Source organism: Phaethon aethereus (assembly GCF_964289735.1).
Source record: "Phaethon aethereus genome assembly, chromosome: 26".
NCBI lineage: Eukaryota > Metazoa > Chordata > Aves > Phaethontiformes > Phaethontidae > Phaethon > Phaethon aethereus.
In genome coordinates this window covers 4772310-4788578 of record NC_138602.1, presented here as the reverse complement: position 1 = coordinate 4788578, position 16269 = coordinate 4772310, and the positions used below count along the sequence as shown (strand labels likewise).

The window sequence follows — 16269 nt, the reverse complement described above, 5'->3', positions numbered from 1 at the left end:
GTCACTCTGTGCGCCCCTCCCCATCCTATGGGTTCTTGGCCCATGGTGGAGGGGTCTGGGCCATCTCCCCACTTCTGTGGCTCTGTGTTGCCTTCCTAACTGACCAAGGAGCTGCCCCAGTAAAGCCCAGTTACCTGCAGGCCCAGCATGGTGGGGGGCTGCGCTGCTCCAGGAGGGTGCTGGGCTCTGGCACTCACCGCTGCGGAGCTGGTGGGGCTTTGTCTCCCGGTTGGTGCCGGTACTTCTCCTTCTGCTGGGGGGGGTGTGTGCTGTCTGTGTTCTGCACCCCGATTTGGAGGGTTGTGGACCCTGCAGTCAGGGTGCTCCCTTGATGGGGAAGAGGCGGACGGGGTGGGTTGGGTGGGACGACACGACCGTTCCCTCCCCAGAGCCGTGGGGGACCAGCCCGGTGTCGTCGGATCGCAGCCCGGGGGACTGTGGGCTGATGGTCCATGTCCCTCGGGGTCGTGGTGCTACCGAGGGGATGTCCCGCGTGGGGGTGGGGCCCTCCCGCTGCCCCCACCCAGAGAGAGCGCCCGTGCGGCCCCTCGGAGCCCCACGGCCACGCGTGGCCGCGGAGCAGGGCCGGGGCGGTGCCGGGGCTCAGCCGGGGCCGGGCGCTGCGTTTCCCTGCAGCGACCCGACGGGCCGGGCCGCCCGCTCCAGCCGGGGCCCGGTCTCCGCTCCCGCGTTACCCGGAGTCGTTTCACGCCTTATAACGGGGCGCGAATGACCCCCGGGCTGGGGGCGAGCGAGCGCGGCCGCGCGAGAACGGGGATACCCGGCCCCTCCGCGGCAAACCGGGGCCGAGCCGGGCGCCGGGGGGGGCTGCCGCCCCTTCCTCGCCCCAGCAGCACCCTCCCCCAAACACCCACTTTGTTGTTTTGCAAAAGCCCTGAAATATTCATGGCGCTGCGCTCAGCGCCTCTTAATGCATTTTTGATCAAAACATTATCAGGGAGCCAAAATACGCCGCCCCCCGCCTTCCCCAAACCGCCGGTACCGGGAGGCTGGAGGAGCCGCGACCGGCCCCGAGGGCCTTTTGCCGGGGGAGGCCCCGGTGGCGGGGCTGGGCAGCCCGGGGGGGGGGTCTCACCCCGCCGCCGGGCACGGTTATTCCAGATTTTGGGGTGTCCGACGCGCAGGCCCGGTCTCCTGCTGTCCCCCGCCCCGGGCCGGGAGGGACCGGGCGGACCCCCGCACAGCCCCGGCCGGGCGGCGGGGGCCGGGGCAGCGTGTCCCGCAGCCCCCCCAGCCCCATCGGGAGAAATATTCGTTGAGGGGGGAGATGCATGAACGGAGCTCGTTAGGGGAGAGCGCGGGCAGGGCTGGGGGGCGAAGGCAGAGACCCCCCACCCACCCCTCACCCCCCCCTTCCCCTGCGCTCCCTCCGCGCCCCGTGGGGTGCCCCGAGCCCTGACGGTCCCGCGGTACCGGGAGGGGGGGGTCCGGATCTGGCCCTGCCTCCCCCTGCCCGTGCGGGGCCGCATCCGCAGGGTCACTGGGAGGATGAGGAGGATGATGATGATTATTATTTATTATTTATTTTTTAAATAATAAAATCACCGTTATTTTTAGGTTCTGCTGCCAGAGCCGCCCCCGCGCCCCCCCCCCCCAGCGCAGGGCTAACCTATCCTCCTCCCGACGTGAGGACGTCATGTCTTACGTAGTAAAATATGGAGAAAGCAGGAGAAAAAAAAAAAAAAAAGCTCATTTTTCCCTCCTCTCTCCCATCTCCATTTCCAAAAGGGACAAAATGGATGTTGTGGCGGAATCCGCCCCCCCTCCCCCGCCCCTCTCCGCCCCCCCTCCCCGGGGCCCGGCGGCGGCGGGCCGGGGCTGCCCGGGCCCGCTCGGGGGGCTCCGGGCGTTAAAGCCCCGGGCAGACGTTATCTGTTTAACCCCACGTAAAGATAACGTGATCGCGGGGGGCTCCGCTTCCCACGGCCCCGCTGCTCCCGGCAGCGCTCTCCGGGAGCCGTAACAGCGGCTGGAGGTCTCCGCGCTCCGCGTGCCGGCCCGTTACCGGTGCCGCCCCCGCCCCGCCCCGGGGGGTGCCGGTGTCCCGGCGGCGCTCGGCTCACGCCGTCGCTAAGTCATTAACGGATGCAGATGTGCGGAGGGAGGTAAATAATCCTACCCCCAACTCCCCTTTTTTCAGCGCTGGTTTTTTCCCCCTCTTCCCTGCCCCACGCTGAACTCCCCGGGCCGGGACAGCGGGCAGCAGCGGGCAGCAGCGGGCAGCAGCGGGCAGCAGCGGGCAGCAGCGGGCAGCAGCGGGCAGCAGCGGGCAGCAGCGGGCAGCAGCGGGCAGCAGCGGGCAGCAGCGGGCAGCAGCTGCCCCGCTCCCCCTCCCGCTTCTCCCAACTTGGAGGAAGTCTGCGAGGGGGGACCCCGCGGCCCCCCCCCAGGGCCTTTTTCTTTTTGGCGGGGAGGTGGGGGGGATAGGTTTTGCTTGCCCCCGCCCAGGATTAGGGGCTGCGGGTCCCGGCAGCCCGGTGTGAGTGTCGGGGGGTGGGGGGGCGTGGGGGGGGGGCGAGGCGTGGAAAGCTGCCGTCCCTCCGGCTCCCGCAGCGCCGGGAACAATGGCCACGGGCTCCGTGGGGACAATGCCCGGCGGAGCCGCGCTGCTTGGGTTGCAGGACACGTCCACCCGCGCCTCGGCCCCCCCGGGCCCCGCTCCCCCGGGCCCGGCACCCCCCGCTCCCCGGGGGCTGTGGGAAAGCGCGCGGCCGGGGATGGGGGTGGGACGGGGACGACGGACCAAACTTAGGGAAAAGTGTCCCCCCCGCAGCCCAGGGGGTGGCCCCGTCCCCCCCGGCTTTGGGGACCCCCCCGCCCCGCCGAGGCCGGCCGTTCCTTCCCGTCCCTTTGCCGCAAACTCCACCGGCCGCTCCCGACCGGGGCTCAACAGGTCGGTACCGGCCAGGCCCCAGGTGCGCGCTCCTCCTCTTCATCACCCGACCCTCCATCACTCCCCCAGCACCCCCCCTTCCCCCAGCACCCTCCAGGCCCCCCCATCCCCTCATTATCCCTGTTATCCCGAGGCAGCCTCCGTGCCCAAAAGCCGGCAAACAGAGCGCGATTGTTCCCAGCCTGGGAACGCGCGGAGGGGGCGCGGGGGCCGCCCCCCGCCGCGCCCCATCGCCCCCCATCGCCCCTCGCTGCCCCCACCGCCCCCGCTGCCCCCCCAGCCCCCCCTCCGCTGCTCCCCATCGCCCCCCCGCCGCCCCCGCCCGGCCCCCGTTCAGACGTGATTGTGATGGAAATAGGCCTTTCCCGCATGCTGTTGAACTTGATGTTGACTCCTTTTCTTTGGGGTTTCACATCTCTTCGGTCAACTTGTTTTGTGGGAAAATTTTTTCTTTTTTTCTTTTTTTTTTTCCCCTCTTCCCCCCCCGTCCCCGAGCTTCGGTGTGAAATTAATTAATCAGGGCCTCTAGATGGCAATGGGACACAAAAAGGGGACAGCCCGGGGAAACTTGGGCAAACTCAGAAAAGCCACCCCGGGGGTTTCATAGCCCCGGGCCGGTCGGACCGGCTGCCCTGCCCGGTGCCCGAGGTAAGGGGCTGCCGGGGCGAAGCTTCGGTCTGCGGAGTTAATTTTAATTTTTTTTTTTTTTTTTTTTTTTTTTTTGCGGGGCGAGGTTTGTGGGGAAAAAAAAAGGGAGCAGGGACGCGGGGGTTTGGGGTGTTGTGCCGGGGCGCGGTGTTGTGTGGGCGTCCCCCCCGTTTCCCTCCCAGCCCTGCGTTGGTGCGAGGCTGTATCCCAGCCGCACCCCCCAAAAATAAAATAAAATAAAATAAATTTTAAAAATCCCCCACTCAAAGGGCCGGGGCTGAATTCGGCATTTCTGGAGAGAGGAAAACAAAAATTTAATAATTATTTTGGTTTATTCTTATTTTTTTTCCCCCTAAAAAAGTCACCGGGGTTGTTCCTGTGCTGAAGCGCCCGGCTCTGCCCGAGCGGGCACGGCGGGGATTTCCACGCCGTTGTTTCCCCAGCGGGGAAATCTCTTCGGTGCGCGGGGGGGAAACGGTTTGTCCCCAGTTTGGACTGGGGAGGTGGTGGTTTGATCTCCAGTTCCCCTCCTCACTATTAGTTTCAGCAGGTGCCGCGCGTGTCTGTGTCCTGCGAGGGGCTTAGCAGCGACGGCGGGGGGATAAATATAAAATCAGATTTTTTTTTAAGCACTTTTCAGAGCAGGATTTTTTTTTTTTTTTGAGATCAATCTTTGCAAAGCGTTCGGGGTTTTGGGGGAATATTTCTGCACGGGAATAGGCCAAAAATACGAGGGTCAACCCCCTCCCCTCCCGCCCTTTGTTGCCACAACACCTTTGGGTGCCAGCGGCTGCAGAAAAAAAAAAATCATTAAATCTGTTATATCTTTAGTTTTTCGCTCATATCGATATTTCCAGCCGGGCAGGAATTAGGGTGGATTTGGCCGGGGGTTTGGGGTTTGGGTCGTCCTCGCCCCCGCGCCGGTGCTGGTTGAATTGAGCTGCGAAGCGATGTGCAGGGGAACGAGTCGTTGTATTTTAAATGCAAATAATTCCCGGCGACACCGTTGGAATCAAACGGCAAAAAATAAAAATGGGGCGGGAAAAGGAAAAGAAAAAAGGCGGAAACAAAATTCGATGGGAGGAAAAGGGGAAAAAAAATATATATATAAAAAACAGCTGAAAAAAATCCGCTGTCGAGGGGCACCGGCCCGGGCGTGCGGGCGGCTCCGGTGCCCGGGGAGCGGCTTCGGTGCTCGGTGCTCGGCTCCGGTGCCCGGGGAGCGGGGGAGCTGCCCCCCCCCCGCCCGGTAAAGACAGACAGACAGACACCGGGTGTGGGGGTGCCCTTCCACGAGGGTCTCCTGTATTTCCCCGGCAGCAGAGGCCGCGTCCCGGTTCGCTCCCCTTGGGCAGGGCCGGGACTCCGGGTGGTGTGTTCCCACTCCACGGGTGGAAGAAGGGACAAGCTTTGGGGCGTCCCCACGCCCTGCCCGCCGGTGGGACCGGCCCCGGCTGGCCGGGCAGGGGCTCCAGCGCCGCCCACCCCCCCGCCCCCGCCGCCAGTCTCCTCACCGGGAAAGTTGTTCCAAGTTGGAGCGATGGCGGCTCCCGACGCCTCTCCTCTCTCCTTCCCTCTCCAGGTGGGCTCGGCCGGCGGCGCCGCGGGGACCGGCACACCGGAGGTAACGGCGGCTCCCCCCCCTCCTCTTTTCCAAAGACAGCCCCGGGATGCGGCCGGTTCTACCGGAGGGATGAGAGGCAGGTGCGGGACCCAGAGTTACCGGTAACGGTGCGAAGTTACCGGGCTTGGCGAGGAGCGGCACATCGCGGCATCCCTCGGTTGCGATGGGGAGGAGGGGGCCAGCGGTGTTGTCGGGCTTTGCCGGGCTCCGGTTTTCCGGTGCGAAGCTCCGAGCCGAGCCCGGCCGCGCTGTCCCCGCCGAGGCGGCCGGCGGTTCCCGTGGCGGGCGCCGCGCTCGCACCGGGGCCCAACATGGCTGCTGCGGTGGAGGTGTGCGATCCACACGAGGGAAAGAAGGGGGGACGAGAGGCGCCGGGACCGGAGCCAGCGCCCGCAGCCGCCGGGGCGAGGGGTACAGGCGGGCGACGACTCGGTAAGTGCCGCGGAGGAACGGGGCCGGGCCTGGCCCCGTGGAGCCCCCGCCGCGGACACGCGTGGGGCGTCCGTCCTTCTCATGCCGGCGCTGCCAAGCCTCCCCCGCGGCCCCTCGGGGACGCGAAGCCGAGGGGAGCGGGGACCGACAACCTGCGGGGGCGAACCGGGCGGCCTCGGCCAGCCCGGGCCCTGCGCGGCGGCTACCGGGCCCGCGGGCGGCGGCGGAGCGGGGCAGGCGCGGCTGCTGCGCCCCGGCCTCACCGGTGCCCGAAAAGACCCTTCCCCGAACCGATGCCAGGCCGGAGGGTGCTCCCGGGGCGGCGTAGAAGCTCCGCCGGTCCTGTCCGTTCCCTCGGCGGAGCTTTGGGGCCGCGATCGTTGTCGGGGTTTTACCCTTTGGGCTCGGCCCGCCCAGGGAAGGAGCTGTTCGGTAGCGGAGCCCACCCGTGGCCGGGGTCGGCGGCCGCCCCGGGCGGTGTGGATGGCAGCGGGGCCGAGCCCGCCGGGACCGCCGCCGCCGCCCGAGACCGGGCAGGAGAGGCAGTTCGGAGCCTGGTTGCAGAGGTAACGGTACCGGCTCGGCCCACGCGCGGTGCGGACCCACGGAAGGGGTGTGTGTGTGAGCGCAGGCGACAGCTACGGGAGTGTGCGGGGACGGGGACGATCCGTTAATTTGTCAACCGCCTGTCTCGCTGGCACCATCTTCCCGCCCGGAAAGGTTTGGCCGTACCGCGGTGCACCGGCGCGACGAGAACCTCAGGGACGATAACGATAATAATTAATATTAATAATAATAACAATAATAAATTAGTGGCAGCTTGGAAAGAGAAAGACGGAGGAGACACGACACCCGCACGACCCCGGGGCGCAGCGGCGGTTCAGCACCACGGAGAGCGGCGGGGCCGGTGCCCGGTGCCGGTTCCCGGTACCCGGTTCCCAGTGCCCGGTGCCGGCGGAAGCATCCTCCACCCGCTCTCCGCGATGCTGCGGCCGCCGCTTGTGGACCAGGCTCCTGCCAAGGGCTCCCCCGTCCTGGGAGTCCCCGGTGCCGGGCACAAAGCCCCGATGGCTCCCGGGGAGCTCCCGGTGCTTGAGGGTTGGCATCTCCGCAAGCGCCGCCGTGCATCGCTCCCGGCCCCTTCAAACCCAGATATTTATATATATATAACGTATTTTTTATATCTCTATAGGGGTATATATGTAGCAGGGCGGGTGTGGGCAGCGGGGATCCGCGCCTCCTCCCCGAAACACCGAGCGCTGTGAACGGCAGCCGGGCCCCGCCGCCCGCCCCGAGCCGCTGCTCCCGGTCCCAGCTGGAAGCGAAGCCCGCCCGGGGCTGCCCAGAGCTGGGGCATCGGCGCGGCGCCGAGCACGGGGCCGCGGCTACTCCCGGGTAGCCTCTCCGTTTCGTTTTCCGCCGATTCACCGGAGCGAGATGCGACGAGGCGGTCCCGGGAGGGTGGCGGAGCCCGCCGGACCGGGGCAAAGCTGGGAGAACGGGGACGGGGAGCGTGGAGGAGGCTGGGGAGAGCCAGGGTGTCCTGCGTGGTTGTGAGTGTGCACGGGTGCGTATGCGGGGCCGTGCATGAATCGGGAGGAGTGTGACCACCGGGCTTGCATCGGTGTGAGCGCTCCGGGGCGTGCACCGGGGGTTGTGCGCCCACCCGCCTGTGCTCCCGGGTGCGTGCACCCCTGCGTGGGTATGTGCACACGGGGGTCACGGCTGTGCCCGCCGTTGCGCTCCCGGTGTGAAGGCGGCTGGGAGTGCTGGGGAAAGGCCGCTGCCCCCCGCCGCGGCCGGTGCTGCCCCGCCGCCGCCGGCAGAGTGGAGCGGGACCCCTGTCCCGGGCAGGGCCGGCCGGGACCGGCCCCGGGCGGCCGCACGGGGGGGACGTGGAGCCGGAGTTCGGCCCCGGGCCCTCGCCCGCCACCCCGCCGAGCCGCGGCCCTGCTTTGTCCCGGCCCCGGGGGCCCCTCCCCGGCCGGGGGGGCAGACCCGAGGCCGGGCCCGTCGGGGGATCCTTTTACCGCCCGGGACGGGGGTCGCGTGGGAGGGGGGGTGTTGAGCCCGGCTTTACTCCCGAGCAGCCGCAAATTTACCCCTTTGCCAGCGGCGCCCGGGAGCGCAGCCTCGACGGGAGGGTCCGACCGCCCCCCTGGCCGCTTCTTCGCCCCGGGCACGGTTTAACCCGGCCTTTGCTGGGGAGGGTCGTGGGGGGGTGTTACCGAGCGGGGTTACCCCCGGGGCACCGCCGCCTCCCCGACGGGGCGGGCTGGCTCCTGCGGGAGGCTGGCTCCGGGGGGAGCCCCGGAGCGAGCAGACGGGCCGGCCCCCGGGGACAGCGGCAGCCGCGGCGAATGGCTCTGCCCCCCGGGGAGGGGGTGACCCCTGCCCCAGCCCCACGCCCGGCCTGTCCCAGCCCCATCGCTCGGGCTTTGTCCCCGCCGTCCGCCCCGTCCCTCCTCCCGCCCTCCCCGCCCTCCGGCCATCCCTCCGCCGCCAGCTCTGCCTCAACTTTAGAGGCAGGTCCCGGAGCGCCGGGGAGCGGGAGCGGGACCCGCAACGGCACGAGCACCGGCACCCAACCTCCGTCCCGGGCCGAGCCTCCTCCCCACCCTGCCAGCCGGGGAAGGATGCGGCGACCCGGAGCCGACGGCGACCGCGGGCAGCACCGGCCCCGGCGGGGCGAGCAGGTACCCCCTCCCTGGGACCCCTCCCCGGGACCCTCTCGGGTGTCCTCCCCCTTCTCCCCCTCCCTGTCCAGTGAGCTTTGCCCCGCTGCGGGCCGGGGGCAGCCGCTCCGCCGAGTTTCCCTCCGAGCTGGCTCCCCGGGAGCATCCGCCGCCGGTGCCCGGGGCCGGTGCCCGGAGCCTCCCGACCGGGGCGCGGGGTCCCTGCGGGCGCAAGGGCGGGCGAGGATGGGGATGCCCCTGGAGGGTGTCGGCTCAGATTCACGGCTCGGACCCCCATGATATGCGGAGTTCCTCGCGGGGTTGCAGGGCCCTGCTGCAGGGAGCGGGTGTGGGAGGAAGGGGAGGAAGAGGAGGGCAGAGCAGAGGTCCAGTGGAAACCCCCGGGGGGGCCCTTTCGGCTGGGCCCGTCCCTTCCTCAGCCACTCTCATGACTCAGCAGTTCCGTGCCAGTAATTTACAGTAATTATAAAGTGGGAGCAGGCTCCGGGGTGGGTCTGGGGGTGAATTTGGGGCTGGGAAGGAGGCAGGTCCCTGGGCTGCAGAGACGGATCCTGGGGGAGCATCCCACCCTGGGCCAGGAGGAGCTGAGCCCTCTTTAGGGTGTGGGTCCCCTTTGGGGTACAGACATCGGGTTGGGGCGCTTGGGTGGGCAGCGGGGAGAGCCAGGGTTGCGTGTTGCATTCCAAGGTGCCGGGGTGGATTCCTGCTTTCCCACCAAAACCGTTTGGGTTCCTTCATTATTGGCGGCGAGGGGACGCCAATCGCGGCCCCCCCGGGGGCTCCGGCATGGGAGCAAAACACCCCCGGGCGCGCGACGCGGCCGAGGCCCGTTCTGTAAAGACCTGGGTTGGTTTTTCTCTTTGGTTATCTAGCTGTATGAGTGTATGTGATATCATAAAGCTAGAGAACCGAATGTAAAAACCCGCTCGCAATTCTCCGGGAGAAGAGCCCTGCCCTCCCGCCAGGAGAGGGGCTCGGTGGCCACCAGCCTCCCCGAGCCACTACCCCCAGTGCCTTTGGAGGGGGAGAGCGGCTGGAAGCCAAACGTGGCTGTGGAGTGGAAATTTAAGTGAGGTTTTGGCTTTAATCATTTTTATAGAGGCCCAGAGCTAGTGCCTGTACCTGGGTGATTATTTCGATTCCAACGCGGGGTTCCTCAGGCTACCTACAAACCCAGCACCTTTATTTTATTAATTCTTTAATTTTTTTCCGCTGTGGTTTTAATTTCCACATCGACAATTAAGCTCGCTTGTGCCGGAGATAAATGAAACGGGGCCAGCTCAGAAGTAACCCCCAGAGAAACCCTGCGTATAACGAAGTAGAAGGAAAGTTGCTTAAATATATTACCGCATGCAAATTGTAATTTAGCACAAACCCCTTTCCGAGGTCGGTTTATCTACTGGGGAAGGGAAATAAATCACTGTCGCTTGTCGGTTATTCTGCATCTGCAGAGAGATTGCAGCTTTGTTCTTTTGAGAGGGGGATTTGGGAGCATCGCTCCAAGGGTGCTGGTGCTCCTCTGATCTCAGCCTCCCCCCGGTCCCTCCTGGATCCCCGCGGTGCTCCTGCTTTGCTGCCCGTGGCTCAGGGTGTTGCGTGCAGCCAGCTCCCTCCTTCCCTCCTGCTTCCTCCAGCCCCTCTTGGTCCCTGCGGCGCTCGGGGAGACTCGCCGCTGCGAGGGATGTGGGGCTGAGCCCCGGCTGCCCAGGGGCTGCAGGGGCCGTGCGGGCAGAGGAGTGCTGGATCCGGCCCCGACGGCTGATGCTGGAAGAGGGGAAAGGCTGTAAGTTGTCACCCCGAAGGCGGAGTGGTCCCCAGTTATTCCTGGGAAGCTCAGAGAAGGGGGAACGGCGCGTTCAGGCATGCGTTTCAGGGTGCAACCCGCGCAGGGTGGTGGCACCGGGGTACGTCCGCTCCCCGCCTCGCTGCTGGGGTCTTCGGTGCATCAATCCCCTGGCTGGGTTGGCGCTGAGGAACGAGAAGGTGAAGAGCATCAGCTCCAAATATTAAAAGCTCAGCGCCCTGATCCCTGGCTCCGTCAGCCTCTCCCCGCCCTGCGCATCCTGGCTGGGGTCTCGCTTCCTCGTGGGGTTGCGCCTCCTCTTTCGCCCGATGTTGCTGGAGTCTGCAGCAGAGGAGGGATTCGAGGGGCGAGAGGCAGGGCTGCACCTTCCTCCCTCTCGACAGGTCTTGCTTTGTTCGGGCAGGAGAGGGGTGATTCCTTGTCCTGGATCTCTGTGATCCCTGGCACTGATCCTGCACCCCCAGCCTGCTCATACAGCCTGGACTCACCCGGTTTGGGCCTTTTTCTGGGCGGGGAGGACGTGGACCCTATATACAGTGTAGGATAAAGCGGGGACAGCCCCTGTAGACCCTAAATTGTGGTGTGGAAAAAAGAGGATGCAGACCCCCGTACGCTGCACGCCCCACGGAGCCGTTCCGCCTGCGGCTTGGGGACAGGGCCGGGAGCGCGGGTGCCTTAGCCCTGGCAGCGCCGAGCTGCGCCAGAGCCTTCGCTGCAGCATGACGCGGGGCCGCTGCGGCAGCCGGAGGCACCGGCTCGTCTCCTTGGTGGAGACGCAGGTCCCCGGGGATGGCACGCACCCCGTCCGATGGCCGATGCCACCCTGCTCTGCTCTCGGGGCCGGACGGATGGGGCACTGCGCTGGGAGGATGGAAAACCATCCCCGGCTCCTCCGAGGACTCCCTGAGCTCCTCCGAGGACGCAGGTTTCCGTCGGAGCAGGCTTTCCATGCCAGACCTGCCTACATCGGGTCGTCGTCTTCGCCTATCTCAGGCTTTCCGAGGTCTGGAGGAGCCCCGAATCCCGTGGCTTTGTCTGCGGGTTTGGGCAGGGTCTGCCTGCACCAACCTGCCCGCGTTTCCGTAGCGGCAGCAGAGGAAGCCGCCGGCCGGTGGGAGAAGCGTTTCGGCAGCAGCGAGGCCGCGTGGGGACAGGCGGGAGGACGCGCGGCGGTGGCCGTGCAGCAGCGGGAGGGACGCACGGTGCGCGGCGCGGGGAGCCGGCGCTGCGCATCGCTCCTGCCCTCACCGCTCGCAGTCCCAGGCTGAAGCGTGCCCCAAAACACACCACCACGCGCCCCGACATCCCGTCTGGGAGCAGAGGGGGTAACCGCTGCCGGCTCTGCCGCGCTCGGGAAACCTTCTCCTCCCTCCTGACTACTTGTAAACCGTTCAGCAAGAATTTCTTAAAATAGGTTCCACTTTAAGGACTTATCTGCTGAATGCCATTAATTTTCTGGGGTTCGTTAAAAGCAAACTTGGTATCATAGCAACTGAATCTATTCCAGGGAAGCAGCCAATTGCGCCGCGCGGTGTGTGCAACCGAAGGCGAGAGAAAGGAGCCTTTCAGGTTTATTCTCAGGCTTCTGCATTTGCAAGTGAAGTTTTAATTTTCAACGTTGTATTCCTTGCAGAATATTTTATAGTTTCTCCCGGCAAATCTGCAGGGAGAGGAAAATCACCGCGCCGGCAAATATTTGCAAAACCGCCTTCATTTTGTGCTGCCCATGTGGCGGCAGAGGCAGCCAGCGGGCGCTTGGGCTGGGTGGCAATTCGGCAATTCGGCCTCGTGCTCGGCACGGCCGGGCTCATCCCTCCAGGGTTGAGGCACCCTTGGGAGCGTGGGTGTCTCCGGCCGCCCCGGATGGATCCGGGACCGCCCAGCGGGATTTGGGGGCTGCTGGTAAAGAGGACGCTAATCCCCGTCTCATTTCCCCGGCCTCGCTAAAGAAATAGTCATTATTTTCCTTTTAATCCCATCTCTCTCCTCTTTTCCATTAGGCCCTAAGCCGCAATCTCGTTCCCGGGGGATGTTACGCTGAGGATAATCCCAGGCGCTGCCGGGGCGCTCGGCCCGGCTACTTTGGGGCAGGGGTTGGTTTGCAGCCCCGGGCTGCTGCCGGCGGGTCGCGGCTGAGCCGGGCTGAGCATCCCGGTGCCGGCACGGCAGAGCGAGTCGGGGGCAATGGAGTGCCCCCGTGCTCCAGCCGTGGGGGTGGGAATGGAGAGCTCAGGGCCGGCTCGGCTGTGGTGATGCCGGGCTGGTGCTGCCGGCTCGGCCGGGCAGGATCCAGCCCGGGGCTCGGCAGAGGGACGGAAGGAGCCCTTTGCACCGTGGCTGGTGCAAGGGCTGGAGGGAGCTGGTTTTGCCCCAAGCCGGAGGGGATGCCGGGGTTTGGGGTGCCGGGAGGCAGCTCCACCTCCGCCCCATGGCTGCCAAGCTCAGCCGGCACCACGAAATGGCTGGGCCGGCACCTCGCCAGCCGGTGCCCTAGAAATAATGCCGCCCAAGATTGCCTCGCGCCGCCAGCAGCACGGTGTTGGGGTTTTAAGTGGGGACGGGCGGCAGGAGCCCTGTTCGCCGCCGTCCCGGCCACCGGCATCGCACGCGCGTGCCCAAAGGTCACGGGTCCTGGCCTCAGCCGTTAAACCCAAACCTCCCTGTCCTTGGGCGAGGGGGTACCTGTGCCACCCCCCCGGCCCCGGTGCCCCTCCCTCATTCCACCGCAAGCCGATGATTTTCCAACTTGATAGCAGGGAGAGGAAAAAAAAGTAATTTATGATAAAAAGTATCACTTAAATAGACAGAAAGGGTAAAATCTCCAGAGAAAAACATCTCCCCGAGCAGGAGAAAATGAAAAACACTGATGTGTTTAACTTTAGGCCATTTAAAAATAACCATTGAACAGGCAACAGTAAATAACAATTCCTTCCCATCAGGTACGTGTCACCGCGGCGGCAAAGCTCCCCTTTATTTACCCAAAGCTGGCGGAGGGTGGCCCGGCCGGCTCGTCAGCCGCTAATTTTTATAGATGTCAGGCTGAAGTCTCCGACCCAGATAAATCAGGTGCCGGCGGTGGAGGGAGCGATGGAGAGCGCTCAGCCCTCCTTCGGTCCCAGTCACGGGTGCGCATGGGACCCCCACCCACGGGACCCAACCGTGGGGGTGGTGAGGTGAGACCCCATACGCGGGGCCGGTTTCCCAGGACGTCAGGGGACGTTCCCAGCCCCGTGCGATGTGCCGGAGCCTCGCTCGCCTTTTTTTTTTTTTTTTAATGGAGAAATTATTATTTACAGTTTAATATCTTCATGTTTCTATGGAAACTCCGTGGCTGCGCTGGGTGAAGTCAAAACCAGCCGGGAAAATGGCAATATTTGGAAACGAGAGGAGCGGGGCGGGTGCTCGCCGGGCTGTGGGGATCAGGACGGGGGGCAGGCGCGGGACGCGGGGGGGACCCGCCGCGTGTCGACGATGCTCAGGGTGCCGAGGACGTGGCCTTCGCGTCTGCGCGTCGTCACTCCTGCCAAAGCCAAACCCTCCGCCCAGGCTCCTCCGCAAGCGCTTTCCAGGCAGCTCCGACCGAGCAGCGTTTGCCGAAGCCGTTCCCCTTCCCCACGCCAGGAATCCTCCCGGCGCAGGGAAAAGCCCCGTGGGGATCGACGGTGCTTCGGCGGGCGAGGGGTGGCCGAGCCCCCTCGCCATGGGCACGCGTGGGCATCGCCCACCCGGGGGAAGTGCTACAGCCCCGAATGTAGGTCACGCACGTATGTGCATCGTCACATACATGTGTCGGCTTCAAAGAGCTGGGGCTTATCCTCGCCGACGACAAACCCGCGCCTGGCCGTTAAACAGATTTGCATTTATAAACGGCGAACGTGGGACACATGCGCGGCGTCCCGGGGGGGCCGGGGGACCCCCCCCTCGCCTGGCACCGGTGCTGGCGCTCATGCGGAAAGAGCAGGGCGGCAGCGGAGACCTTCTCCCCCTAATAGCCGGTGACAGGGACTCGCTAGTGGCGATGTCCCTGCGTCGGGCGCGGAGCGAGGACGGAAGGTGTGCGGCGTCCCCGCTTTTGTCAGAAAGTATCTATCAGAGCAGTGGGGAAAGGTCAGCGGGAAAAGCACGCGGGGAGGCACGAGCAGGCCCCGAGGACGCTGTCCTGTCCGTCTGTCTGTCCTGCCGCAAACGCCAGCCAGCCATGCCCCCCTCCCGAGGACAGCAAGAGATCAGCTTAAAAAATCCCAGCCGCTTCAAAAAATAATAACTGGGGGTTTCGCTGCCTTTGCTTTCTGGTTTTCCAGCCTTTGGGGATGGTGTTTTCATGCCTTCCTCCGCCGTCACCAGAAATGTATTTATTTATTTTTAATGAAAAGCGTGATCCCGGCGCTATTCTGGGGCTGGGCCCTGGCAAACAAGGGAAGATGGGGGGGGGGGCTGTGCCGCTGCCCCCGGCTTCGAGGACCAGCCCCCCCCGCCACGGCGGCTGCGCGCTGAGCGGGACCCCCGGCTCCGCCGTCCCCGTAGCTGCCTGGGAGGCTGAGCCCAGACTTTCTCTGCCCTAATTCCCCGGGAAACCAGGCGAGGGCTGATCTTTGCGCGGCTGTTTATTGTTTTCTGTAAATCTTGGGTTTCCACAGAGCTTGGAAAGGATTTTGGGGCAACCCAGGGGCTCGGTGTCAGGGGAAATCACGGTGTGATGCGCCCGAACCGCCCCATCCCCGGGGAGTCCCATCACTTTGGGTGTCAGGCGGGGATTTAACGTGGAGCATTTGCTCCCGGAGCATCGAACGCTGGTTGTGAAACCTGGGCACGGCCGGGGCCGCGGAGGAGCTCAGAACGGTGCTGGGGTGTTTGGGGTCCCCATCGGTCCCCACGGCTGGGTCGCGGGTGGGGGTACGGCCACTGGCCGCCTGTCCCCTCCGCTCGCCGCGCCTCCGGGTTTGCAAATCAGGGACGGGCACCGGTACCTTTTGGCTCATTTCTTATGTCCAAATCAGAGCATCCGGATAAAAGGGAGAGACGGGAGGGGCCGGGCTGGGGGCATTAACCCCAGCTCAGCCCGGGGGGGGGGAAAGCCGCCTTGGCTCCACGTTTCTCCCCCCGCTGCCGGCCGCCCCTTTCAGAGCCAGCTTGGGGGATGAAACCCCGCGCCGAGCTGCGGCGCATCAACCCATAGACGGGCACGCCCGCACGCCCGCGCTTGCACGCGCGTGTGCACGCGCGGCCGAGCCGGAGTCGGGGCCGGCTGCTCCGGGAGACAGGGTGCGAGCGGCATTTCAATGCGACCCGGGCGGGAACAATGAGGTGTGTTTTTAAGGGACTGTGAAAGGGGGGTTTTTGCTGAAGGACTGAAAAGGCGGCGGGGGGAGGAGGGAGCCGGGCAGCCCCTCCATTAGCTCAGTGCAGCAGCGAGAACAGCTGTGAAAAGAGCCCAGGCCTTTTTCCCACGCCCAGAGGAGCGGAGCGAGGGAAGGAGCCCTCCCAGCGAGGTCAGATCCCATCACTAATATATACACAGGCTGTGCCCTCATTCACGTCACCCCGGCGCAGGTTTGTTTAAGGCACACACACACTGACACTAATTTCTCCTCGCCCTCGCTCCCCCAGCCGGCCCCATTATGGTCCCTGCTGCATTAAACTCTCCCCGTGCCCCGGCGACGGCTGGCGGCACCGAGGGGGGTTTTATTTTATTCACCCCCCCCCTCCAACACCTGACCGGCAAGGTCAAGACGAGCTGCCCGCGCCACGGCGGCGGCGACGATCCGCTCTGTCCGGCAGCTGCTGCGCCGGGGCTGGCTCGCAGGAATGCGCCGCGGCGGCCGGGGCCCGCAGATGGGACCTGGCGGGGGTTTGACACCCGGGACTCAGCTGCTGGAGGCGGATGGGGGATGCTGAGCTTGGGGGGGGGTATGAAATGACCCTCCCCAGTCCCGGCTCTGTGCATTCGTGGGAGCGTGGCTGACCGATGCTGGCGGAGGTCTGGCTTTGCGGCCATTTGCCGGAGGATGAAGTTGTGGTTCTTTGCTGGGGACAAGTTAAAGGGTTGGTCCAAACCCCCCAGCCTGCGGTTTTCAGAGCCCGAACGGGGAGCGATCCTGGCCGCTCCGGTGCTGCCGGCGGGGTCTCGCCAGTCCCCGCGTGATGCCGTGGC

General features: G+C 65.4%; 1 protein-coding gene across 1 annotated transcript in view; it reads left to right on the top strand.

Moving 5' to 3' along the window:
* Nucleotides 1-6188, top strand: part of LOC309413720 (myocyte-specific enhancer factor 2B-like) — a gene marked incomplete at its 3' end in the record, with an annotated part of 8604 nt that extends 2416 nt beyond the window's left edge. The window contains exons 4-5 of the mRNA XM_082010919.1: nucleotides 5222-5287; nucleotides 6036-6188. Of these exons, the coding sequence (XP_081867045.1) occupies nucleotides 5222-5287; nucleotides 6036-6188 (219 nt within the window). The remainder of the gene's footprint in view (nucleotides 1-5221; nucleotides 5288-6035) is intronic.
* Nucleotides 6189-16269: the final 10081 nt, after the last annotated feature.